General features: G+C 40.1%; 1 protein-coding gene and 1 long non-coding RNA gene across 2 annotated transcripts in view; one reads left to right on the top strand and one right to left on the bottom strand.

The window, feature by feature from the left end:
* LOC140454598 (uncharacterized) overlaps window positions 1-27,060 on the top strand; it is an 89,032-nt gene that overhangs the window by 39,995 nt on the left and 21,977 nt on the right. The window lies entirely within an intron of this gene.
* ostm1 (osteoclastogenesis associated transmembrane protein 1) lies at window positions 2,301-26,262 on the bottom strand. Its single transcript, XM_072552465.1, has 6 exons — window positions 25,725-26,262; window positions 17,397-17,511; window positions 9,693-9,790; window positions 7,792-7,917; window positions 5,801-5,966; window positions 2,301-3,607 (listed from the first exon to the last, which is right to left on the bottom strand). The coding sequence occupies exons 1-6, from the start codon at window positions 26,247-26,249 to the stop codon at window positions 3,552-3,554; spliced, it is 1,086 nt and encodes a 361-aa protein (XP_072408566.1). The 5' UTR covers window positions 26,250-26,262; the 3' UTR covers window positions 2,301-3,551.

Raw genomic sequence — 27,060 nt, 5'->3', positions numbered from 1 at the left:
ACAGTGCAAATAGTTGCACATGGACACATTATTTTTTGCAATTACAGAAAAACAAATAAGTGACCAAATGTGGGCAATATTGCAAGTCCAAGAAACTGCTTAAGGAGGGTAGCGAACATGAATGCACATGTTTAAAAAAAAAAATCAGCAAATAGAAAGTATGAGGAAAAAGGCAGGAAAATGGAGTTAAGATTTCAGATTAGTCATCATCTCACTGAATGGTGTGATTGATGTGCTGAATGCCCTGCTTCTGCTCCTCCATCTTGTGATAGCTTGGTTAAGCATTAAACACACTTGAACATTAAACAGGCAAAACAAAAAAAGTACTTCAAACTTTTTTTTAAAATGGAGATCTATTATACACTTCTGGAGCAGGTGGGTCTTGAGCCCAAGCTCAGAAGTAGGGGGAAGTACTTTTTTAAAAAAAAATTAAAAAGGTACCAAATGATGAGCACTAGCAATAGATATGGGTACAGTACTACCCAGTTTAAAGGTGAATTTCGGAAGTAATTTTAAGTCATAGGCACCTCGGGACTGAAGCACAAGCAGAAGTGAGAGGGGTCTGATCCAGGAAATGGCTGTTAGGTGCATTACATCAGAATAAGCAGGTTTCCCTGATCTGTTCAGCACAGCAGGGAAAGAAGTGCTTTTTAAAAATAAGTTAATCCTCTGCTAAAGTTAATTAGAACAAAGACCCTTCACAAGTTCACTTATCTGGGCAATACTTAGTTTGGATTCAGACAGCGAAAGATATAGTGTTCTCTTATCTGTTTTGGATTCATTTTAAAAAGAACACTTACTTTGCACAGTAAGTGTACACATCACATTTCAGACTGCCACATTTGCTGTTTCTGTAAATCATTGAATGCAGTGTTCTCTGTGAACAGATGGAATTTACTGTCATAGTGAAAGGTTATTTATTCTATCAGCCAATGTTGATTATAATTAAACCCCTTTTTAAGTTGGTTATTTAATAACCATCTCCCAAGCAAACATCACCTTTGATTTTAAATATAGCGGTTGGGAGTCCATTTTCCATTCTCATAACTGCAAGGTGGAACAATTTTAGTTGATACTACAAGGTTATGCCTACTTTATTTCTCTTACTCAAGAGATTTCAATTTACCACCAAATCTATTGCTTATGTTATACATTCAACCAAATCATTCATTATCACTAGGAAATATAACAAGTTTATTTGATGTTTCATTATGGCCAAGTCATATTCAGCCCAATGAGGCATTGCTGGACTCTCTAAATTCTTAGTTTTAGAATTCTAACAAAGGATCTCATAACAATTCACATAACACTTTTTCTCTTGGGATTTAACACTCACTCAATTTGTTAAGAGTTCTTCCAAACTGAGGCACATATTGAAGCACTACCAGAGAAGAATGCATACCTGTCAAGCAATGCACTTAGTTTTTTTTGTGTTTTGTCACTAAAACCCATCCTTCAGAAAGTTGAAAATTGCTGCAAACTACACTTTTATTGTACAAATCAAACATGCACACATTACAGAATGTCATCTGAGTTCTGACAGCTATCATCTAATGCTATATGCAGAAGTGACCACTATTTGATTAACCATGCTTGTGGGGAAATGAAAATAGAGCAAAAGGTCTGGCAGCTTTGCAAGTTCCCAGGGTCTTTACAGGAATAGAAACCAGCTGGATCTTCAAATGTCCAAAGACATTGGAGTTTACTGTGTACCTGAACGTCCTTAGATCATTAAATAAAGTTAAATTATTGAATGATATTTCAACAGATTATATAGCAACTAGTGCTCAACTTTGTAATCGTGAAAGATGTAAATAAATCCTATAAACAACCTAAGTGTTAAGACTACTCCTTCTATGATACATCTGCATGATCAATTTATAAAGCAAAAGGTACACATTTGAATGTCCAATATTTTGAAATATTAATCTTAGTTTTCTGCTTTATTAATGGGATTTTTAATTCATACACAAACTAGTGTCATATATTGGTATTAGCAGCTCTGGTTAAAGAGCTGACATTACCAACACAAGTTGGTGGGCCGAATAGCCTTCTTTTGGAGCTGCAATTTCTAACAAAATTCAAACATTTAAAAACGGACACAGTGTTCAATCAGAATCTGAGAGCAAATACTTTCCTCTAGTATTCCCACTCCTCCTTCCCAAGCCCCCCCCCCCCCCCCATTAATTATTGCAACCAGTTTTGTGAACAAAGTCCTATTTTGAAACATCAGCCCAGATTTATGCATTTAGCATTGACAGAAGAAAAAAGCAAAAGATAGCCACAAGGTCACGCCTGAATGAATGAGTGTACAAACAATTTAATTTAAAATGCAACTTTGTTATTTCCATACATCCAAGTTTGAACAAAAAAGCTGATAATTAAAATAACAGGGAAGAAAACACCACAAAAACTTTTCATAAGTCAGTAGGTGACTATAATGGAATGCTTCAGTCTTGCTTAAAAAGTTATTGATCCAAACCACACACACACACACACACACACACACACACACACACACACACACACAGTAAACAGAAACAAAGAAACAATGTGTACCCAATGTAAGCTCACAATAGATCCATTTACCATTTTAAAAATTCAGACAAGCACTGATTGCAAGAACACAAAAGGTAAAATACAGGTGAGGAAAACCATCTGAAAACATTCACACTATGTCCTTCCATACAGATCATCCAAACTTTGCCATTACAACATGTAGCTATCATTAACTGCATATCCATGGCACAGACTTTTTATTCTATAAATCAAGGACACCTGGTCACAAACGCAGTGTACTCCTCATTTTTGAGGATCTGTTCTATTCCTTTGTTTCAATCTAAAAATATTTTCTGAATCTACTTTAGCTATTTACAGTAGTGCCTGATCACGGTATTTTTAAATTACAAAGAACCAAATAAAAAAATCAGCAAGCTAAATTTTGAACTAAAATTGATGTCTCAGGCAACTAACTACAGTGCTACTACATATTGAAAAATAGTGCATCATTTATAATCAGCAGGGCTAAAATAGAAACATATCAAACCAGGAAAAGACACATCATTCCTGGGGACAACATCCAGTATGTTTTAATTCATCTGTATTTTAGAATTAGTCAAAACCAATCTAACTAGCTTAGGTTTAAATGCTTGCAATTCTCAATTGCGGTTAACATTTTAACTCAACATGTAAACATTAGAGTTGAATGTTAAATTTGAAAAAGCCGAGATCTACCCTAACTTAGGGCACTTCAATAAAACCAGATTTAATTTTTCTTCAGTTACAGACTTAAACTTAAGGCAGAGGCAAAAAACACATGATAAATAAGTATCTTTAGCAGTCTTCATGTGGCTTTGAACGCATTTCCAACATGCACATTTTCAGTAGATAATTTCTTAAACACCATTAAGTGTTCAAATTACAAATACAAAGGATGCGTTGTCCAAAAACCACATTTATTGCTATTACATTTCCTCACAAATGTTGTTATTTCGGCATGAGAAAGATTTGGTCTTCTTTCTTTAAAGAAGAAAGAATGTATTGGCAGAATTTCAGGAAGATCGATCTTCAATATGTGCTGTGCTACTGCAAGGCTTCAAGCGTTTAGCTACAAAGTGAATTTAAAAAAAAATTGGCATTATTTTATTTTAATTAGGATCAAGGAGCAGGCCACACATTCATTTCAGTCTATCCTGCCTTTCATCAGATCATGGCTGAATATTTACCTTCCCACCTTGCAGTTTTGTTGTGATTTTCTTCAGTGCCCCAAAATCTCAAATCCCAGCCTTAACTATACTCAAAAACTGAGCATGTTTTTTTGGGTAGAGAATTCCAAAAGGTTATCAGCCCTGAGCAAAGTAATTTCCTCCTTTCAGTCCCAAATGGGCAACTCCTTGATCTCAGATGACTGATTGCAACTCTGGACTGTCTAACCAGAGGAAAGAATCTCACAACAGTATATCCTGCCAAGAAATATCAGCATTTTATAGGCTGACAATATTACAAGTGACAAAAAAAAAGTCTGACCTTAATTTGCAAAACCAAGACAATTTTTCGGACATTGCAATCTGCAGGAGACAGTGGTAGTAGAGAATAGAACACATCCCTTTCGACAATGTGATGAAAGTCAATGAAAAATCAATTTGAGAATTTGGATTCTAAAATAGTGGCATATGGGATTGGTAACTTTAGAAGGGCTTTGAAAAAAAAACACAACTAGGTCAGACATGCTTTCTGGAGTGACCTAATCCAGTAAATTTTGGGAAGCAGGGACACCCTTTGCATGTTAATGGTAAAGTATTTTTACTGCGAAGATTTATAATAGGTAGGGGTAAACATTGAGGACCATTACCTTACTTTTTGTTCAGGAGAAATGGAGGCCTGATTTTAGCTTAGAAAATCAAGAGATTAAAATTTGAGCAATTCAGAGGAGAACTAACTGATGAAAAGCAAGTAAAACCTCTAAGAAGTACAAAACACGAGGGAAAACACAAATTATTTCAATCTAAAAAAGAAAAGGTGTATGACTTCCAGACTAGAAGTGCTTAGTTAAAAGTCTGACGATTATTAAAAAGCTGAGACAGTCTTAAGATTTCATACACAATGATTTCACAGTTCATAAGAACAACTGTGCAACATCAGTCAAACTTACGATTTGCTAATAGTGATAATTCCTCTGGATTTAAATTGCTGGAAAAGGGACATTGTTGGGGAATTAATTGAAACTTTGGATTGCTTTTGTTCCTTTTTCCTCTTCATGCTACATCTAGACAACAACTTGTTAAAATTATCTTTTGCATAATAAGTTCCTGATAAAGAAACTAGGTAGTTTAAATTTCAGTGAGTGGCCACATTATTCAAAATCGAAAGACCTAAAGGGTCAGATTTTATCTGGAATCAGACTAGTCCAGTACCATCATTAGCTGGGATCCAAACAATGGTTGGTCTGCATCAATTCGCAGAATTTTTACACTGGTCCTTTAGAATCTTATCTTTTTATTTGAATAGATTTCTGGCAATAATATATGATTGCCTGAATTTCCTTGAGGACTGCCAGCAATTTGCCTGCACCTCCAACATAAAATGCCATCTATTGATTGTGCTTGGCATTTAAAATTGATCATTGTAATATATATATAAAAAAAGGAGACAACAGTATCTATGGAGAGAGAAACAGGGTTAATATTTCAAGTCAAATGTCCTTTCAGCAGAACTGAGAAGTTATTAATTTATAAACAAAATGGCGAGAGGGAGAATGTTGAGAAAAATGTATAAGTAGGCAAAAGACCGGAGAGAATAGATGCCAACAGTGTTGATGGCACAAGGCCAAAAGGAAGTGGTGATTGGAGAATTAGAAGAAACAAAATAGTCTAGAGGTGGAGTGAACAGCAGACTGGTAATCAACTGCAACAATTTAATTTAATCACTCTGCCTCAAAAAAGGTGCCTACCTACTCCACAGGGAACAGTACTTCATTTACGTTATAATTCTGTCATTGAAGCAAGGATCACCTCAGTCTTAGAAAAGATAAGGAGTAAACCTTTCCAATAGCTTCTTTCCAGATTATCAGATGTTTTCTCTATTTGTGAAAGTGTATACAGATTGTGTTGGCTAATCCATATCTGACCACCTGTCTAGGATAGGATATCACATTAAAAAAGGTGTTGTGTGAAATCAACTTGGTCAAATATTCTACTCAAAGTTGAACTTTTGGTAACATTTAGCATTTGCTGCCAACTATCAAAATGTTCACATCGATTGATCTAATTCTAAAAGCACAATTAGAACAGCAGGTACTCACGCTCCATAAGCTTCCATTTCTTCTGCTCAGAGTGAAGGAAGCTGCTGAGGTAGAAGATGACAGGTAGGAAAAGAAGAAATGTTGACACTGCAATGACTGGAATAGTATCACTGCAAGGGACAGTGCAGTTGTAGGTTTTGCTCCAGAGCTGCTGTGTCAAGTTCATCTAATGGCACCAAAAGGAACACAGGACAAACTATTATGCCTCAAGTAAATTTTCATACAACTTTTTTAAAAATTCAATTAAAATTAAGTCAAATGTCTAAAAGATTTCACAGATACAAATAATCACCCTGAGGTGCAATGTTCATAATCAGTGTCACATTTATTTATAGAATATAGCATGCCCTCCCACCCTAGTCTTGATTTTTTAGCACTCATTAAAAACATGGATCTGAACACTTAACTCTTCGCACAATAGTGTGACAAGATCTTTAATGACCACCTGAATTTCCAGAATAGACTAACAGAATCCTAGTGTAAAGATCTATTCAAAAATGCGTACATCCAACAATGTTGATTAGCAGATGCAGAGCATGGAAAGCAGGCTGGCTGTCAGAGAAATCCAATTTAAATCATGCTCTTTGAAGGGAAACCAACACTTCATGAATTAGTATAGGTTGGGTCGGTTTAACAAAGAAGAATATGGTTGCCATGGAGGGTGGGTGGATGGGGGAGGGGTGGGGGAATGCAAGAGATGTTCATTAGTTTGAATACTGGAAATTGGAGGATTGCCCAATGAGAGATGTATACAATGTACTCGGATGTTTAGAAGAATGAGTGATATCAGTGAAATATAAAAGAAAATCACAGAATCCCTACAACGTAGATAGAGGTCCTTCGGTCCATCAGGTCTGTACTGAATGCTGAGCAACATCCGTCCCAGATCCTTCCTATCCCTGCAATCCCACATTTAACATGGCCAAGCCACCTAAGTTGCACATCTTTAGACCAGAGGAGAAACCTGGAGACAGATAGGATGTGCACACAGACATAGGGAGAACATGCAAATTCCACACACCCACCCAAGGATGGGATCAAACCTGGTTCCCCAAGGCTGGGAGGCAGCAGTGTTAACCACCATGTAATGTTAAAAGATTAAATTGTACTCTTTCTCCCTCTCTGGATAGGGGGTGACATTCACGCAGCATTGCTACATCGTCTTTGGGGAATCATTGAGTCAGGAAATGGTTTGCATAACGATTCCCCAGGTTTAGGGCATTTACATTGGAGTAGAGGATGATCCTCATCCTACCACTGTACCTGGGGTAACATGTGGTTATGGGAACAGCCAGAGTATCTGTGAGCATTACCAACTGACCTGTATAAAGGGGTTGTGTTTTCTTTGTTTAGGGCCTCTTTTGACTCTACTTTGCATGCCTGAAAGGAGGGTCAAAGGCAGTCAACTGGCTTGTACAAGCATTAATAAACTTTAACTGCTTGCAGAAGTTAGTGTGTGCAAATTGCATCTCTTGTGTGAAACCTTGGGAAAAGAACCTAAAAATGGTGCTGCCCCTAGTGCAAAAATGTTTGGAAGGCAGAGGACTCAGTTGCTGCTTCCTCCAGTTGAACAGCATGGAACTTAGCGGCGTAGGTTTTAAAGGCATCAGCTATTATGGTCTTCACTCATGATGTACGAGTAAATACAGCTGTTAAATTTGGTGTCGTTCCACTCAGCTTTACTGACATTTCTACAATGCATTGTGGCCTTGACCTTGCTCTTTAGGTTTGTAATTTTCTTGTCGCTTAAACAGTCTACTGCCTTTTTAAAAAAAGTCCGATATACAAGCCCTGGAGATTTGCTTATTTTAAACATGCAGCAGCTGCTGCTATCAGTTCAGCTAGTTCAACTTAGTGAAAAAGCAGCTCTAAAGCAAGAACCAAATAAATTCTCTGCTCTTTGCATAAAAATAAGTTTAGAATTAGATTGCTAAAACGAGCTACCAGCACTGCACAGGGGATGGATGTTGGATAGTTGTCAATGTACTTACTGCATCAATGATGTCAATACACAAGCTCTGCTTATCCACCAAGCTATAGTACCATTCAGTTAAATTGTTGTAAAAAACTTTACACTTCACGCAAACATCAGAATTGTTCTTGAGAGCTGTACGTTTCTACAAAACAAAATGTAAAAACTATAATTTCACATTATCGAACAAGGTAGTCCACAAAGTAATTTCACACACAAGAAAACATAATTGCATGCAACACATCACAAGGTAGACGGTAGTAAAAACATCACAACAAGGTGCTTTCGGCTCAAGAACATAAGCAGATATGTAAACACGAAACAGATCAAAGCAGCTCGCTATTTATAAACATGCTTTTAAACCATTTAAAAAAAAAGGTGCCTCATCCAGAACATTCCGCTGTGGTGGTAAGGAATTGTGATGTGGTGGGAATCAGGTCTTAACTATGACTAGGCTACCTGAAAACTGTCAAAAACATTATGTGCATTTTCTAATCAACCTATCCAGAGATATTATTATACTCCTCTGCAGCAGATGAAATCTGAACCTGGGCCTCCTGTCTCAGAGACAGGGACACCACCACCGCACCACAAGAACTTTGTGATACAGTACATGCTTAAATATGATTAGGTGTGCAGAATGTTGAAGCCTGTATCAGGTACAGAATGGAGGTAAAATTAGTACTTCTGCTGAAACTCATCTAGATGACATGTCAAATGCCAAAATACTCGAGGTAATTGGTATTCTGTTAACCACTTGATCAGAATAGCGGGATAACAATTTGTCTGAAAGACTGGATGCCTGTGACCAGTGGAGTGCCACAAAGATCGATGGTGCGTCCAATACTTTTCATCACTTACATAAAATGATTTGGATGCAAACATAAGCAGTATAGTTAGTAAGTTTGCAGATGACACCAAAATTGGAGGTCATAGGGTAACAGATGTACAGCATGGAAATAGACCCTTCGGTCCAACCTGTCCATGCCGACCAGATATCCCAACCCAATCTAGTCCCACCTGCCAGCACCTGGCCCATATCCCTCCAAACCCTTCCTATTCATATACCCATCCAAATGCCTCTTAAGTGTTGCAATTGTACCAGCCTCCACCACATCCTCTGGGAGCTCATTCCATACTTGTACCACCCTCTGCATGAAAAAGTTGCCCCTTAGGTCTCATGTTTCCCCCCCCCCCCCCCCCCCACTGTTATTCAGTTCGGGCTCTGTGGAAGCAAACGTTCAAGCTGCTGCTCGCAGACATCCATTTTAAATCTAAACATCAACAAAATACCATCTTTTAAAAAAGAACCACACAATACTTTCTCCCTTCTAGCATTTTACAAACACCAAATTCTAACTTTCTGCCTCCCATTCTACAACTACTCTACCCAACTTCACAACAATACTCTCAAATATGAAAATAGTCCTTAGAATAAATGCTTAGAACTTTGTCTGGTTTTATTTTGTGAAATAGGAAAACAGTAAGACTTCATTGCAATTTTGTCTTTGACCCCCATTTGCATGTTTGTGTTCACTCCCACTTTTTCACAGCATTATACTTTCCTCCTGGGTTAGCCTGCTAGAAACTTGTGATATATGTTTCACTCTCAGCAATAAAAACAAAACATAACTCTGACCAACATTTAACAGAGTTGCCTCACAACACCTCTTAAAATGCAGAAGCAGCAGTAGGAATGGGGCAGAAGTATAGAAATGTAATAAAAGAACAGGCTGAGAATCGGCCTGGATGTGCAATGTGCACTTACTAGTTGTTAAATCTTGGCCCAAGTACAGTTAAGCTGTTAAGAGGCAAGTTCTGTTGAGCCCCAAATATACTAATGATTTTTATTTAGAAAGCTTGTAAATTTATTGCTGAGCAAGATTGTTGATCTAATCTGTTCATCTAAAAGCACGTTACCAATGAGTAATGGTCAAAACAACTCAAAGAATCATTCAGCGTCTTCCTAAAGGTTAAAGTGTCCATTGATGGTGCTGTTTTGTTTTCATTTAAGCACGCTGTTGAAGAGAAAAAAAAAAAACAACAGGTTAATAAATACAAAATGCAACTGAACTTTGCCATTACTAGAATACAATTTCATAAAATAGTTCATACATTTACCAGTTACAGGACACGCAAATAAAAGACACAAACTGCTACATAAAATCTGCAAAATAATCCCAAACATGTAAACTAATCTCAAACAAAATCTTTCAATTTTGTGAACACTCTGACCACCTTCCCATGACAGTTTAGTGCCATGAAAAGTAAAAAAGAATTAAAATTAGTATATGCAAGTAGATCATTTCCCACATTCATTCAGAGAACGTGGACTGCACTGGCATAATTTATTGTCCTTGTGAAAGTGATGTGCCACTTTTGAGAGCCACTATAGTTCGATAAAGTGAAAGGCTAAGGAATGAAAAAGGAATAGCAACATATTTCCAAGTCAGTTTAGGTGTGCGCGCGTTCAGGAGGGAAACTTACACAAGTCATGTTCCTGCTGCCCTTGTTATTTAGGTGATAAAAGTCACGGGTTTGAAAAGTCCCACTGAAGAAGCTTTGAAGTGCACTTTGTAGTTGAAGCAACAACACCAAGTGCACTGGTGATAAAGGAAGTAGCAGGCTATGCTCTTTAAAGAGCATGTCAAAACAGACTACTTTATCCTGGATGGTGTCAAAAGCCAATTATTGGAGCTGCCCTCATTTAAACAAATGTCTTGTGAATGGGAGAGTCAGGAGGAGAGTCATCTGCAACAGAATATCCAGTTTCTAACCGATTCTTGTAGCCACAGCATTTGTGTGTGAAGCCAGTGAAATTATTTGTCAGTAGTGACAACCAAGATGTTGGTGGCAGGAGTTTCTTCACTAGTAATGTCATTAAATGTTAATGATTAGATTACTTCGTGTGGAAACAGGCCCTTCGGCCCAACAAGTCGACACCGCCCTGCCGAAGCGCAACCCACCCATACCCCTACATCTACCCCTTACCTACACTACGGGCAATTTAGGATGGCCAATTCACCTGACCTGCACATCTTTGGACTATGGGAGGAAACCGGAGCACCCGGAGGAAACCCACGCAGACACGGGGAGAACGTGCAAACTCCACACAAGATTTCCTTGGAGATCGTTATTAACCAGCATTTGCTTGGCATGAATAATCTTTGCCACATGTCCTGCCTCAATATTACCCAAGTCTTGCTGCAGAATCGTAATCTGAAGATCACAAGATATTGGAACAGATACAGGCCAGAGTCTATACCAGTGAGATCATGCGCGATCAGATAATCCTTGACTCCACTTTCCTGCCCTTTCCCCATAATCCGGATTCCTTGACTGATTAAAAAAAAAAGAACAGTCAATCTCAGCCTTAACAATACTCAATGATCCAGCTCCACATTCATTATGAAACCCGCTCAATGAACCCCAGCAGAAAATAAAATGCCTCCTCATCTAAGCAACCTCTTATACTGGCTCTCTCACGGGGAAAATAATCCTTCTGTATCTGCCATATCAAGTCCACCAAGAATCTTGTATGCTTCAATAAAGATAATCACTCATTCATTCTTCTATATTCCACTGAACACAGACACAATATATTCAACCGCTCTTCATAAGATAGGGGAGAAAGTGAGGACTGCAGATGCTGGAGATCAGAGAGTCAAAAACTGTGGCACAAGTACAGCAGATCAGGCAGCATCTGGAGGAGCAGGGAAAAAAAAAAATTGACATTTTGGGCATAAGCCCTTCATCGATTCTCCTGACTGACCGGCTGTGCTTTTCCTGTACCATAGTTCTCACCTCCAAACCTGGTACCAACCTAGTGAAACTCCTCTGGATTACTTCCAAAGCCAGCATAGCTCTCCTTGGATAAGGGACACCAAACTGTTCACAGTATTCCAGCTGTAAACTGACTGTGGCTTACATAGTTTTATCAAATCCTCGCATTTTATATTTCATTCCTTTTGAAATTAATGGCCAACATTCCATTTGCCTTCTCCATTACCCAGTGAATTTGGATGCTAGCTTTTTGAAACTCATGGAAGACTCCAAATCCCTCTGCTCTGTAGCTTTATGGAATCTTTCTCCATTTAAACATTGGCAGGAAGGATAGAGGAGCTCAAAGTGCATGACCTCACTACTTTATTCCATCTGCCAAGTTTTTACAAATTCACTCTACCTGTGTATATTCTTCCGCAGATTGTGTCATCCTCTCTACTTGCCTTCGTACCTAGTTTCATGTCAGTCACAAACTAGACTATAGTACAGTCACTTCCTTCAAAAGGAGTTTCAAAAGGGATTGAACACTTATCATCCAACAAGAATTCCCACTTCAGCTTGTTGTGGAGGAAAGGTCTCTGGTGAAGTAACTGAAGATGGTTGAGCCAAGAACACTACTTTGAGGAATTCTTGCCACAGCATCCTGCAGCAACAGCCACAATCACCTTTCTTTTTGCTGGTTACAACTTCAGTCACTGGAGTGTCTTGCCAGATTTCTATTGATTTCAATTTTATAAAGCTTCCTTGAGAGCACATTTGGTGAAACTCTGTCCTGATATCAAGGGCAATCACACCCACCTCACCTCTGGAGTTAAGCTTTGCTCTATGTTTGGACTAAGGCTTTAATGTGATCTGCAAAATGCAAGTTGAGCAGATTATGCTATGCAACTGCCACTCAACAGTACTGATGATTATTTTAATCAATTTAGTAACAGGTTGTAGACAGTTACATTGATAATTGATTGGATCAAATTTGTCCTGTTTCTCATGACAAGGCTTTTCTTTTTAAAGAGTCTTTTCATTAGGTAGACTCCAGATCATGGCTGTACTGGAACAATTTGACCAGGTAGGACTAGCTCTGGATCACAGCTCTATAATTCTTTGTTTTAGACCGCATTTATTGTGAATACCATCACTCAGGGCACAGCTTGCAGAGCTACATAACTAGAAAGCAATGAAACAGCAGTTTTTGGGAACATTATATTTTCAATTTAATATTATTTGTTGGAGTTACTGTTTACACTACTTTTAATTCATGCACAGGATGTGGATGCACTGGTTGGGCAAGCATTTATTGCCCATTCCTAGTTGAGCCCAGAGAAGGTGGTGCAAGCTGTCTTCTTGAAATGCTGCAATCAATACTGTTAGGAAATGGGTTCAAGATTTTGTCAAAATGACACAGATCCAAGTCAGCATGGTGAGTAGCTTGGACAGGATGGTGTTTGAAATGGTCACTTCCAGTACCTCGGTAGATTCCAGGTGGCCCATCCAATTTCATTCCCTTTTTGAGACCATCTAGCAATTGTTACAACTGAATGGCTTGGTCGTCCTTTCTTTTTAAACAGAAAGGAAAACCAAGAATCAAAGTTAATGACATTGCTATGGGTCTGGAGTCACATGTGGGCCATACTAGGTAAGGATAGTAGTTCCTTTCCCAAAAGGACATTAGTGAACCAGGTGGGTTTTTCCAACAACTGACAGTGGTTTCATGGCCATCATTAGACTCTAATTACAGATTTTCTTGAAGTGAATTCAAATCTGCCTGGAAAGGATTCCAACCAAGGTCCCAGAACACTCATTGGACTAAGTTTCCCTGGGTCTCTCAATACCATCATTATGCTATTGCCTCCCCACCCCCTTAAGCCACCTGGCCCTTTCACACGATCAAAAACTCACCACTGATCTGACAAACAAGCAACTGTCCACTACCAAATACTTACACTGCACAAGATCTAAACATTGCTGGGTAACGAGCCTGCATTTTGCCTGCTTGCAATTCAACCCTGGTGAACGATAACCAGGCAGGAAAGCAATGTAGAGCTACTTGGTAGGGAAGCTCACCCTATCCCTTCAAGACCTCCTCCTGCATCAGTCACAGTGGATGCCATTTGTGCACACAAAAATACAGAATCTCATGTCGCTGTGCACATAATGTGGTGACATTCACAATGCACCCACATTCTCTACCTGCAGGTAGGTGCACCAGCCTGCTTCTTTGAATGCATGGACACCCATTTCAGCATTTGGTGTAATCACTTGGTTTGTTTAATAGAGAAACTTCAAACATTAGTTAATGGAACATAGCAGCTCAAGAAGACGACCATAGTTTCAAAGTGAAACTACAGGCAAGCAATAAACGCAGGTGAGCCAGCGATGCCCACATCCCACAAGTGTATAAATAACACGGAGGGAATAAAATTCACTGAAAAACTGGCTTCCGAGTTAAAAGTAGCCTCTTAAGTAAATGGAGGTGGATCATCCACTTGACATTTTTGCCTTAAGATAGCAGGAAATTATTGTCTGTCTGTTATGGCACAAACATCTGGGCTATGCCTTCTTGGAGTATGGGTTATTTGTGGAGCATCTTCCTCCACTTAGCAGTTTAATTAGCCACCATCAGTTGAAATCTGAATGTGTTGATTATGGAACTGTTTTGCAGTATCTACAGCATACTGCTTCTGTGTTTAGTACCCAGACAATGCCCCTAAAATGCTCTTTTACATTCTTCATTGTACCAGAAGGGGTCCTTTGGCTTCTTGGTAATTATAGGGCAAGGCATATTCTGAGCCATGACATCAGAGACTGTAGTGGAATACAGTCAACTGACTGTCCAAACAACCTCACAAAACACCCATTTTGACCTACTAGCTTTAGGGAAAAATCAGAATATGACAGATGGATCAGTGCAAATACAAGATACTGTTTCAACAGAAACTCTGCAGTGGCACTCATTCAAGTCAAATCTTCTTCTGCTCTTTCCCCACCACCCTCCCCCATTCACCCAAAAGAAACTGAGTTGGTTCTCTCCGTCACGGCTGCATTGCCAGTCTGACAGCTACATCCTGAGGCTTGACCAATTTGGTCAGGAGTGCTGCTACTAAGTCACTTTTTGTGGATGGACATGGAAAGAGCAGAGAATAGCAAGCACGCTAAAAGTACTCTAGAGATTTTCAAAGTAACGATCAACATGATGCAATATTTAAGGGAGAACAGTTCATGGTAAGTCAGGAGAAAATCTCTTTCCCCTATTTGACAGGAAAGGAGGTCTGCAGTCAGTGTACAATAGCCACTCCTTCGTAGCTGCAAGTCACAACTTAAGGCCAGAAACTAGTCAGACAGGACATACTTAGTGATGTTGATGGGAAGAGGCAGAGATGTTGACTGAAACATGTGATTGTATGTTCACCTATATCAGGCTGATGCTTCAGTAGTTTTGTGGGACAGCTCTCTCAACTTTAGCACAAGTTTCCAGATAATATTAAGGAGGTGCTTGCGTGTCAAAAGGCCTAGATGTGCATTTACCAGTTTACTGCCTATAATTAATACTGGGTCATTCATTTGGTTTTTTTTAAAAATCAGTTTTTTTTGGGTAGCAGTTTGATGTAATGGAGTTGTATCAATTTCAGATGTGTTAACTTAATCACATTGCCAGAAGTTGAGTAAAAATAAGACTTCCCTCATTCAAATATGAGCAAACCAAATAGAATTTTATGACAATCTGGCAAGCTACCAGTAACTGCTGCTAACTTTTTATTCCAGTTGATTTAATTAAATGAATTCAAATTCCCTAGCTGCTCTAAATCATTAATCCAAATCTTTGGTATACTGCTTGAAGGACACACCCACTATACTACTCAACCTCAGGATATTAAAAATAGTGCAGTTTAAAGAAAAATACTTCAGCAATTGTTGCTGGTAGTGAAACACCATCTAGCTGCATCTACAGGCTCTTACTGCCTTTTCCTACAACACGTGATAGCACGCTCCTGGTCTAAACTATTTTAAGAGCTCACTGTTGTATTCATCAGAAAGAAATTCAATGATACTCTAAAAATTAGCAACGCTGTACTCACTGGGTATAACTCAATTGTATTCCAAGGCGACATGTCGATGTACTTAATGTCCCTTATTGTTTGATCGAAGAGACATGATTCAATATACATAAAGATTTTCATTCTAAGTGTACCTACCTCCTATCCCAGAGTAGTACAAGGTTTTAATGCTTAATGTATCTTTGACTACTCCATCCTTCCCAACCAAAATCTAGAATCGTTCAATTGTTCACAGAGCTTTTTTTCCAAACAAAAGATTCTGAAGAATTCAAGTAAACTAATTTAGCATTGATTCCCAAAGTACAGATGACAAGATAAAGCTGGGACATAATTAAATTTTCATTTTGAATGATGACTCAGTAGGACCATTCCCTAGCCTCACTGGTTACAAAGACTTCTTACAGACTGGGAGGCGGCCAATCAAGTCCACACTGACTCACCGAAGAGCATCCCACCCAACGGGTGACTCACTAGCCTGCACATCGCTGGACGCTATGGGAAATTTTGCTTGGTCAATCCACCTAACTTGCACATCTTTGGACTGTGGGAGGAAACCAGAGCACCCAGAGGAAACCCATGAAGACAGGGAGAATGTGAGAATGTGCAAACTCCACATACAGTCACCCAACAGTGGATAGTGAACGCTGACCTAGAAAAAAAAGCACAATATAGACAGCTTTAGAATAGCCAAAAATGGAAAATGGGGCATATGCCTGAAAGAAGAGGTAGTAAATTGGTAATGTTACCAATTTTCTACAACTCAGAACATAAAAGTTTACTCAAAAGCTGTATTCTGCTCATCCAGGCATTTTTTCCCCCCCAAAACAAAACTTAAATTAACATACCCAAGCTGTGCCTCATCTACAAAATACCTAAGTTCATCTTTCATAAGGGGAGAACATATGTTAAACATTATCTAGTATAATGTTTAAACCATTATACTAGATAAGAGCTTTTTAATATGACATCCAAGTCACACTATCTTTAAGTGGATACTGGCAAAGAGGATTCATGGAACTCAAATCAGTGAGGTCCATTGTGGACGCAATTGGTGACAATAAAATCAACTCAATCTTAACAAAACCACATAACAGAAATTGCTGCCCAAATCTCACACCTACCACACAGGAAATGTCGTCAACAGATCTCAATACAAAATAGTAATGATGGCTCAGAGGTTGAGATGTCCCCAGATCCAAAAACACACCAAATAACACCATTCACTACCACCTCTAAATACTGCAAATATCATATTAAGTACAATAATTAGTCCATTTTCCACAAAGATTTTTTGCAAATAATTATGGTCAGAATCAGACTGGAGTACAAGCCAAATCAGCCTATAAAATTTTGCTTAAATAGTGAGTAGGTGAAAAACATTTAATGGAATTATCAGAAGGACAGCCTCTAATTTTAAAAAAAAGCTATTTTCCTCTACTGTAATTTGTCTGACAAAAGTGCAATTGTCAACATGGACAAGATTCATTTCAAATAAAAGCAGCACGATAGGCATTTCTGGCTCCCATTTAAGCCTCATTCTTTTAAAAGGAAGTGCTCAAATTGTGGACATCCAGCAAATACATGGGTGCATAGCCAAAGTGAACAAAACTCAAAATAAACTTCTCAACCCATGACTCTCACAGGACATGCTGCTGCTGTATACATCAGGAAATGAAAATGTACCCTTTGTAAAAAGGCATGGCTGGAGTAGCTAAAAAACGGTATATCAACATAAATGATTTCAAAATAAACCAAATCTTAGAAAGCTTATCAAAGTGAGCAAACATACCATCACACATGGAGTCCGTCCAAATTTTTCGCAGATAGTTATTCATGTTCAAGACTAGCTGCAAACGGTCGGATCTCAAGAGCTGTTTTGAACAGCTTACATTCCCTGAATTTTTCTATAAGAAAGCAGGGCAAAGATTGGAAAATTAAAAAAGTTACAGCAATAGAATAGACGCAAATGAGTTGAATACAAGGGAAAGTTTAATAAATGGTTACTAAATCCAAGTGAAGTATCATTTCTCTTGTTAGCAGACAGGAATATCAAAAACTCAAGCAAATCTGGGTGTGTAGAAATGAAAATGGGCATTGCCCAAACGGAAAATCCAAAAGCACCAGCAGACAAGGCTTGCCTATAATGCTCACACTGCAAACATGCTTACTGTTACTGAAGTACATGTAATTCTGAAAGTGGCTTTCTTACTAACTTCATACAGCCACAGGATAGTGATTGCCAAAAACGTATATCCTAACCAATTTCAGAGTACTGTGCAAGACCTCAAAACTTCACGTCCTGTCCTTGTGAAATGGGACACTTGCTTTCTAGAACAGACTAAATTTTTCTCAAAGGCAAAAATAGTGCAGATGCTGGAAATGGTCAGCAGTCAGCCAACATCATTGTTCTTCTCCAAAGTTAATATTTCAGGTCAACGATTTTTTTGTCAAAAACTACCCAAGAACATGTAAAATTCAACCAAAATACAGACAGCTTGACAGAACCAAAAAGTTACATTTGCACTGTTGTTAAGATGGGAGGCAATATTTTAAAAGTGACATTTTAAATCTCAGCAATATAGTCTTGCATTTGCAAAGTACCTACAGCATAGCGAATTTGTTCTAAGGCAATGCCGAAATCAGGATTGATGTTGATAGCAACTTTATGGAGAAAAAAGAGAATGACACTAAAAATGAAATTTAGTGGACAGGAATTTTAAGTGATGAAGAGAAGCTATATCCTGCCCCTGATACCAAGGAAGCATTCAATCAAATACAACACCCAAAAAAAACCTCAAGAACTATGTGACTGGGATTGGAGTGAGAAACAAAGTCAGTAAATGAATAAGAGGAAGATCTTTGTATTTATCAAAAACAATCTAATGTCCCAGTTCAACCAACAAGCCCCTCAGATACAGCCTTCGCCATTCAAGAATCTTTACTGCTTCCTCAATAACCATCCCTTCATCATAAAAGATCAAGAGTGAGATAGGAATTGCCAATGTATTGTTATATTAATAATATCATCTAAAATCATCATTGCAAATTAGTGAACATTTGTTTAAACCATACACATTGTTCTAAAGACTTCATGCGTTTAAAAATAAAACACAAAAATCAGGCCCGAAATTAGTGATAACTGTAGCTCAATGGCAGGAAACTCACTTCTGGCCCAGGTTTGAGATTTAATCCCACTCCAGGAATGTGAGCACAACTTAAGCTGGCACTTTACAGTGCTAAAGGATTGCAGCATTGTTAGACATTGCTTCTTTGTCTTAATTCATGTGACAACTCTCAGGTGGCAGTGTCCCTTTAAGCACAGAGTTTACCCTGAATTCTATCACCATTCCTTCACTGTTACATGGTCAAAGTCTTGGACCTCTATTCCTAACAGCAATCCCATGGACTGCATAAGTTCAAGAGGACTGCTCAGCACAACCTTCTCAAAAGAACAAACAATAGATGCCAGCCTAGCCAGAGATGCCCACACACTGAAGAAATATTGGCGAGTTTTGAGAAGATTTGTTGCTCGGGTCGAGGTTCTGGAGGTTTGCTCACTGAGCTGGAAGGTTTGTTTTTTAGATGTTTCATCACCCTACTAAGTAACATCTTCAGTTCAGAATCTGGTTTCCAGCATCTGCAGTCATTGTTTTTACCTAGTTGATTTTAACCCTACTGCAAATCCTCTTGCAAGGATGCCTGCCTTGAAGTTTTCCTCCTCCCTCGACAAGAACCTCGGAGTTCCTCTCCCACTGCAACTCCCAGGTCATTTCCTCTGCCCTGAAGCTCTTCAACCATGTCCTGAAACAAAATCGCATCCTCCGCCTCAGAACACTTCAACCCCAGGACATCAATGTGGACTTCAATAGTTTCCTCATTTCCCCTTCCCCCACCTCACCCCAGTTCCAAACTTCCAGATCAGCACTGTCCCCATGACTTGTCCTACCTGCCACTCTTCTTTTCCACCTATCTACTCCACCCTCCTCCCCCCCCACCGACCTTCATCCCCTCCCCCACTCACCTGTTTTACTCTGCACTACTTTCTCCCCACCCCCACCCTCCTCACTTATCTCTCCACCCTTCAGGCACTCTGCCTATATTCCTGATGAAGGGCTTTTGCCTGAAATGTCGATTGTACTGCACCTCAGATGCTGCCTGAACTGCTGAGCTCTTCCAGCACCACTAATCCAGAACATCTTCAGGTGAGCCTCCGGATGAAGCACTAGTGATATAGCCTGCTTTCTATGTTTGGGCTTCTTCATGTTGGTGATGTCATTTCCTGTGGTGACATCATTTCCTATGGTTAGGTCATTTCCTGTTATTTTTCTCACGGGGTGACAAATGGGATCCAAGTCAAAAGTGTGTGTTGATAGAGTTCCAGTTGGAATACTATGCTTCTAGAATTCTCATGAGTGTCTGTTTGGCTTATCCTAGGATGGATGTATTGTCCTTCCTCATCCATATGTAAGGATACTAGAAAGAGCGGGTCATGTTTTGTGGCTAGTTGATGTTCATGTATCCTGGTGGCTAGTTTTCTGCTGGTTTGTCCAATGTAATGTTTGTTACAGTTGTTGCAAGGTATTTTGTAAATGACATTAGTTTTGCTTGTCGTCTGTATATGGTCTTTCAAATTCGTTAGTTGCTGTTTTAGTGTGTTGGTGGGTTTGTGGGCAACCATGATGCAAAGGGGTCTGAGTAGTCTGGCAGTCACTTCAGAGATGTCTTTGACGTAGGGGAATGTGACCCAAACAAGCAGACAAAACACATCCAGATACCCTAGCCACTCTCCCCTACAAAGACATCTCGGAAATGACTGCCAGACTACTCTGCCCCCTTGGCATCATGGCAGCCCACAAACCCACCAACACACTAAAACAGCAGTTAATGAACTTGAAAGACCCTATACAGAGAACAAGCAAAACTAATATCATTTACAAAATACCTTGCAAGAACTGTAACAAACATTACATTGGACAAACAGGCAGAAAACTAGCTACCAGGATACATGAACATCAACTAGCCACAAAACATGACCCACTCTCACTACTAGGAAGGTATCTGAGGAAGGATACCACTTCAACTAGGACAACACACCCATGCTAGGCCAAACCAAACAGATACACGCACAAGAATCCCTAGAAGCATAGCATTCCAACCAGCATGCGAACAAACATTGACTTGGATCCCATTTACCACCCTGTGAGAAAAAGAACAGGAAGTGACATCACCACAGGAAATGACATCACTAACTCAAGGAAACCAGGCATATAAATAGAAAGCAGGCTATACCACCACTGCTTCATCCAGAGACTCACTGAAGATGTTACCTAGTACGGTGATGACATCTGAAAACAACCCTTCCAGCTCAGCGAGCAAACCTATATCCATATGAAGAAATATTTTAAAAAAGGATAAAACAAAATACAAACGTTTCAGATGAGCTGATATTTCAGGATGATGGAATTCTAGAGACTAGACAAGAGAATATTGGAAGTCAAATTTGAACTTGACAATAAAACAAAATAAGGGTTTCAGTAGTAGCTAGGTCCAGGCTTTATTCAGGGTTACATTGGCGAGAATGTTCTAAAGCAAATTTGGTTCAATAGGGGAGAAGATTGAATAGGAAAAGTACAATGTTACTGCCAGTGATTTAGTTATTTGGAGCAAACTAAAATGAATTTAAAATTGCACTTAGCCAAACTGTATGATAATGCTGAAATAATGAAGTGGTTGAAATCAGTGACAGAGAGTTTGGCGTCAGCAGTGTGGGAAGGTTAGTCCTATGTCTTCTGATAACATCACCAAGGATCTGCATGTAAATGAAGGCATGATACACCATGAACAAACTGGGGCAGATGCAGCTAAGTAATGACCCGTCAGAGGTGGTGTTGTCGCTAAAATGGAACAAGTGAGGACATTTCAATTGGGCCGAAAAAGAGAGCCACGGCAGTGGAGTAGGAAAGCTTTTAGCATCAGTATTGATTAGATGCTGCTAGACCAGCCAAATCAATGCTGTTTACAAGAGCTAGGCTGGATGCCAAATGTTCTGAAGCAAAAGGCTCAGCTCCCAACCCAACCAAAACCATTTGAAAATCTTCCTATTCTTATGGAAGAAGTTGCAGCATTCAAGAATTGAGCACTTGTCTTTGAACTCCGTATCTACCCCTCTACACCCCAGGTACACTGAGTTGCAACACCTACTAGTCTTCATGGGTACGAGCTGCTCATCCATGTTATTTTGATAGTCTTGCTAAACTACAACTCAACATGTGTCTTGGTAAACATCTAAAAAAGAGTATTAAAAATGGGTGACATCTTTAAACAAATTCCCTGGCAAAGCAAACGTGTTTGTGAAGAGATTTAGTATAGAAATAAAGCAAGGTAGGCAGGAGGGTGGGGAAGATACAAGGGGAGAAAGGAGACCTTGAATTTATATAGTGTTTTTACAAACACCAAATAGCTCAATCATTTTACAGCCAATTCATAATTGAAGTGCAATATAGAAAACCAAAGCCAACATGAGCAAATACCACAAACAGCAATGTGATACTGACCAGTTAATGCTAACTGTGAAGGTAACACATATTGGCCAAGGTACCAAGAAAACACCAAGGTAAAAACAATGACTGCAGATGCTGGAAACTAGATTCTGGATTAGTGGTGCTGGAAGAGCACAGCAGTTCAGGCAGCATCTAAGGAGCAGTGAAATCGACGTTTCGGGCAAAAGCCCTTCATCAGGAATAAAGGCAGAGAGCCTGAAGCGTGGAGAGATAAGCTAGAGGAAGGTGGGGGTGGGGAGAAAGTAGCAGAGAGTACAATAGGTGAGTGGGGGAAGAGATGAAGGCGATAGGTCAGGGAGGAGAGGGTGGAGTGGATAGGTAGAAAAGGAGATAGGCAGGTAGGACAAGTCCAGACAAGTCTTGGGGACAGTGCTGAGCTGGAAGTTTGGAACTAGGGTGAGGTGGGGGAAGGGGAAGTGAGGAAACTGTTGAAGTCCACATTGATGCCCTGGGGTTGAAGTGTTCCGAAGCAGAAGATGAGGCGTTCTTCCTCCAGGCGTCTGGTGGTGAGGGAGCGGCAGTGAAGGAGGCCCAGGACCTCCATGTTCTCGGCAGAGTGGGAGGGGGAGTTGAAATGTTGGGCCACAGGGCGGTGTGGGTGATTGGTGCGGATGTCCCGGAGATGTTCCCTACCACCAAGAAAACACTCCTACACTAAAATAGCTCCTTGATTCTTTACATACACCCTAGCAGACAGATGGTAATCCAGGTTTACCAGCTTAACCAAAAAACAGCACACCCAACAACTCAGTGCTCTACAGTACTGAAGTTTCAACATGGAATTTTTGTATTCAAGCCCTGGAGTGGGACTCCCATCTAGAACCCTGTGACTCAGAGGCGAGTGATCAAACAGTGGACACTCCCATCAATTTTCAGCATGAAACTGATTCACTAAACAAATTTAAGGAATTGCTGCTAAATCAGCAGCAGACATTGATCTTTACTACAGTCAATAGTGTTGGAAAAAAAATGATTTAAAAGAACCTCAAAACAACTCTCACAAAGCACATAGATTTTTCAAAGGACAGTTCACTAAAGCTGGTACTTGCTGCACTAAAAGTCGTTGTTTATTGAAAACTTAATGATTCAAAAAATTTAAAATTCTATTCTTCCTGCACCTGAAATTAAATTATGTATGTTTTCGTAATTCAAAACTGAAACAAGCTTAGGTTATGGTGTTACATGCAGTCAAGTTCCATTAAGAGTACTTAACATACACCATTTTTAATCCAATTAAAAAGCCATATTCTAGATTAGACTATTTTATAGCATTTGAGTACTTCTATAAAATCACCTTCTCACGTCTGTTCTTACTGGACCTCATGCGTAGATTGACTGTCATATTTGCCTACAACTACTGATTAACTGACTATTACTTGCAAGAATGGGTTTTGTTTCTGTTGAATATTACTTATTATTTCCTTCCTGCAAGCAACACTTTTTTGTCCTACTTTGCTTTTTTCTCCTTTGAGATACTTCTCAAAAGCTACCACTGACCAAGCTTTAGGCCACCTGACATTCCAAATAATATTTTGCAATCAAGCAATGATATTTCTTTAATTTTTACAATATTAAGACATTATAAAAAAGTATTGTCAAGTTTACACTAGCTCAAATTTCATCACCAATCAGCTCCACATTGCTTAATTTGGAGGTTTCCTGTTTCAATCCTTCCTGGTTTTATATGAAGTGAAAATGATTCAACAATCCCAAAGTGAGCTGTGGGATACTCATTTCAGCACTTCTCCCACTACCATAGTGTCCCTCTAACTACAGTCATTCCATTTGTTCTCTAATTCCTTATCAACAGCCACATTGGATCCTGAATCTCCACAATCCTGGAAGTTAGTTTGTATGTTTCCATGCGCAGCTTTAAGTTTTGTGGAAGTCTGAGAACTAGACATATTTTCAAGCAGTTAACCTGATGTCACTTCAATAACGATGCACTTACACAGCTACTTTAACCAATCAAAACATTCAGAGAGATTTCAAACACACTACCACAGAAATTTTGATATGGAGCCACACAAGGAGAAATTAGCACAAGTGACAAAGTGTTTGGTGCTACTGGTGGGTTTTAAGGAGCATCTTAATGCAGAAGGGAAGAAATTTGGGTATGGAAATATAGCTTCAGTCTTGGTTCTCTATGTTGGAACAATTAAAATCAAAATGATGCACAAGACCCACCCGTACTAAAACAACAGATGAATCTTTGGTAATTACAGGGCTGGAGAAAGTTGGGAGAGGTGAAGTTATTAAAATAAAAACTTCTCATGCTTCACTTTTAAATCGTAACAGCTAGGGAACTGCCAGACCAATAGCTACTGTAGGTCTGAGCACAAGGATAATGAACAGGGTTGTGTATTAGCTAAAATACACTGGCTGCAGAGTTTTGGTGGATAAAAGTTTTGGGAACGGGGTGGGAAATGGAAAGCTGACTAGAATAGGAAGTCAAATTTAGAAGATACTTGAGGCATTGACTTTAAGCAGTCAATTCGATTAAGATAGTTGGTCATTAAAAACCAAAAGAACTGCAGATGGTGTAAATCAGAAAAAAAAACTAGCTAGAAAAGTTCAGGTTTGGCAGCATCAGGGAAAACCTTTCAGGTCCAGTCAACCTTCCTCAAAGAATCGAGTGTGTGGTGCTGGAAAACTACAGCAGGTCAGGCAGTATCCAAGGAGCAGGGAAAAAAAAAACTTTTCAGGCCAAAGCCCTTCCTCATTAGGATCCCTACAGCATGCAAACAGGCCATTCGGCCCAAGAAGTCCACACCAACCCTCAAAAGAATATCCCAGCCAAACCCATTCCTCTACATTTACCGGACTAATGCACCTAACCGACACATCCCTGAACACTATGAGCAATTTAGCATGGCCAAATCACCTTTGGATTGTGGAAAGAAACCCACCCACGTTGGGAGACTGTGGAATCAATCCTGGGTCCCTGGCACTGTGATTCAACAGTTCTAACCACAGTCACCATGCCAGCCTGAAGGTAGTTGGTCTGCCAAGATTGTTTCCAAAGCCATTCAAACATTGCCTAATGGTTTAATATCTTGCAGTTTAAGCTCCTTCATAATTCTATTCACAATACTATTATTTCATGCTCATAGACATGGCCCTCGATGTTGCACCACCCTGTCATACTAATCTGAAGCCCATCTAACCTACACTATTCCATGTGCGTCCATTTGCCTGTCCAATGACGACTTAAGTGCACTTAAACTTGGCGAATCTACTACCGATGCAGGCAAAGCATTCCACACCCTTACTACTCTCTGAGTAAAGAAACTACCTCTGACATCTGTCGTACACCTATCTCCCCTCACTTTAAAGTCTTGTGGCAAATAATATTTGCCTCTTGGGAGAAACAGGCCTCACGTCGGAACTAGGGGAGGCGGGAACGGTGAAAAAGCAAACTGGGGGGGGTACAAACTTCTTCTTTCTGCATTTTAAGCAAACGGTGGGAATGTGGCGCACCAGAAACAGAGAGAAGAATAGCGAAAGGACTATCGTGTAAGTTTGAGGCGATCAGACACTCGCTTCCCGGCACATACTGAGATGTTGGCGAATGCCTCCCACAAGCTTTGAAACTGCGGGGTGCACTCCTCGCAAAGCCGCACCGGCCGGGCGTTCTTCACCACGCAGCTGATCAGAGACGCGCTGCTCTGGGCGAAGTCCCACAGCAGCTGCCGGCAGCTTTCGCCCACCGCCAGCGGCTCCGCCAGCGAAGTCATCCACCAGGCGGCGGCGCTGCTGTCCCAGTCCGGCCGCGGCGGCAGGTCCTCGGCTCCCCGCACCCAGCGGGGCAGAGGCCTACCCTCGCGGGACGCGTCCCACCCGAAAAGGGAACCCGGGCTCTCCAGGGAAAGGCCGACGTCGCTCCCGCGGAAACCCGCGCCTTCCAGCGTGGGAGCGGTGGTCGTGCCGAGTGCTCCGTCGCTAATAAAAATCAATAAAATAGCAGCCATGAGCCCCCGGCTCGTCATCTCCAAACAGCACGGTATGAGCACAGCGCCCACGCCTGCGCATTTCACTGTTGACGGAGAGTTTGTGGAGCCGCGGGAGGAACACGTGACCATGACGTCATGTCAAGTGCCCCCCGATTGTCACGTGGGTAGAGTTTGCTACATTGTGGAGCAGAGAGGACCCAAGAGGTTTCCAGAGTCTAGATTAGAGTGGTGCTGGAAAAGGGAAAGAGGCCTTTTAGCTTTTCGGTTCCGACCCTATCATCCAGTACCTATCTAGTGCAGACTCAGTTTCCAACACTTGGCTCCTAACCTTCCACTTTTTTTCAAATTAAACTGCTCGGATATATTATATGACAATTATTTGGGGCAGGTGGGACTTCAAACATTACCACTGCACTACAAGGGTAGACTTGTGCGCTTATTTAAAATGTTCTTAAGTGTAGTGCAGATTCCTGCCTCTACCGTCCGTCCATCACCTTCTGGGTGAATTGAATTGAATTTATTGTGACGTGTATCAAGGCACATTGAAAAGCTTTGTCTTGCAAGCTGTACAGGCAGATCACACAGTTAAATAGCATAGATAAGTAAATATTTGGTAAACAGTGGCAAGACAAAACACACGTACCGGCAAATGCAAAGAGTTTGTGAGTTCATTCAGTATTCTAACAATAGTGGGGTAGAAACTGTTGAGAAACCAACTAGTGCGTCTGTTCAGGCTTCTGTACCTTCTCCCCGATGGTAGAGGTTGTAGAAAAACGTTGCCAGGGTGGGATGGATCTTTAAGAATGCTGGCAGCCTTTCCTTGACAGTGGGCCTGGTAGATGGATTCTATAGATGGGAGGTTGGCCATTGTGATTGTCCAGGCCGAGTTCACCACTCCCTGGAACCGTTTCCGATCTTGAGTGGTACAATTGCCATACCA

This window comes from Chiloscyllium punctatum, chromosome 3, assembly GCF_047496795.1.
Source record: "Chiloscyllium punctatum isolate Juve2018m chromosome 3, sChiPun1.3, whole genome shotgun sequence".
NCBI lineage: Eukaryota > Metazoa > Chordata > Chondrichthyes > Orectolobiformes > Hemiscylliidae > Chiloscyllium > Chiloscyllium punctatum.
This window is presented reverse-complemented; position numbering and strand designations above follow the sequence as displayed.

What these genes read in the sequence shown, in the direction of transcription:
- ostm1 (XM_072552465.1), bottom strand. Translation starts at nt 26,249, where the DNA reads ATGGTCACGTGTTCCTCCCGCGGCTCCACAAACTCTCCGTCAACAGTG. An exon ending in GTTTTGACCATTACTCATTG is followed by an intron (nt 7,918 to 9,692) that starts GTAACGTGCTTT and finishes TTTGTTTTGTAG; the next exon opens with AAACGTACAGCTCTCAAGAA. An exon ending in GAAATGGAAGCTTATGGAGC is followed by an intron (nt 3,608 to 5,800) that starts GTGAGTACCTGC and finishes TTCACTTTGTAG; the next exon opens with CTAAACGCTTGAAGCCTTGC.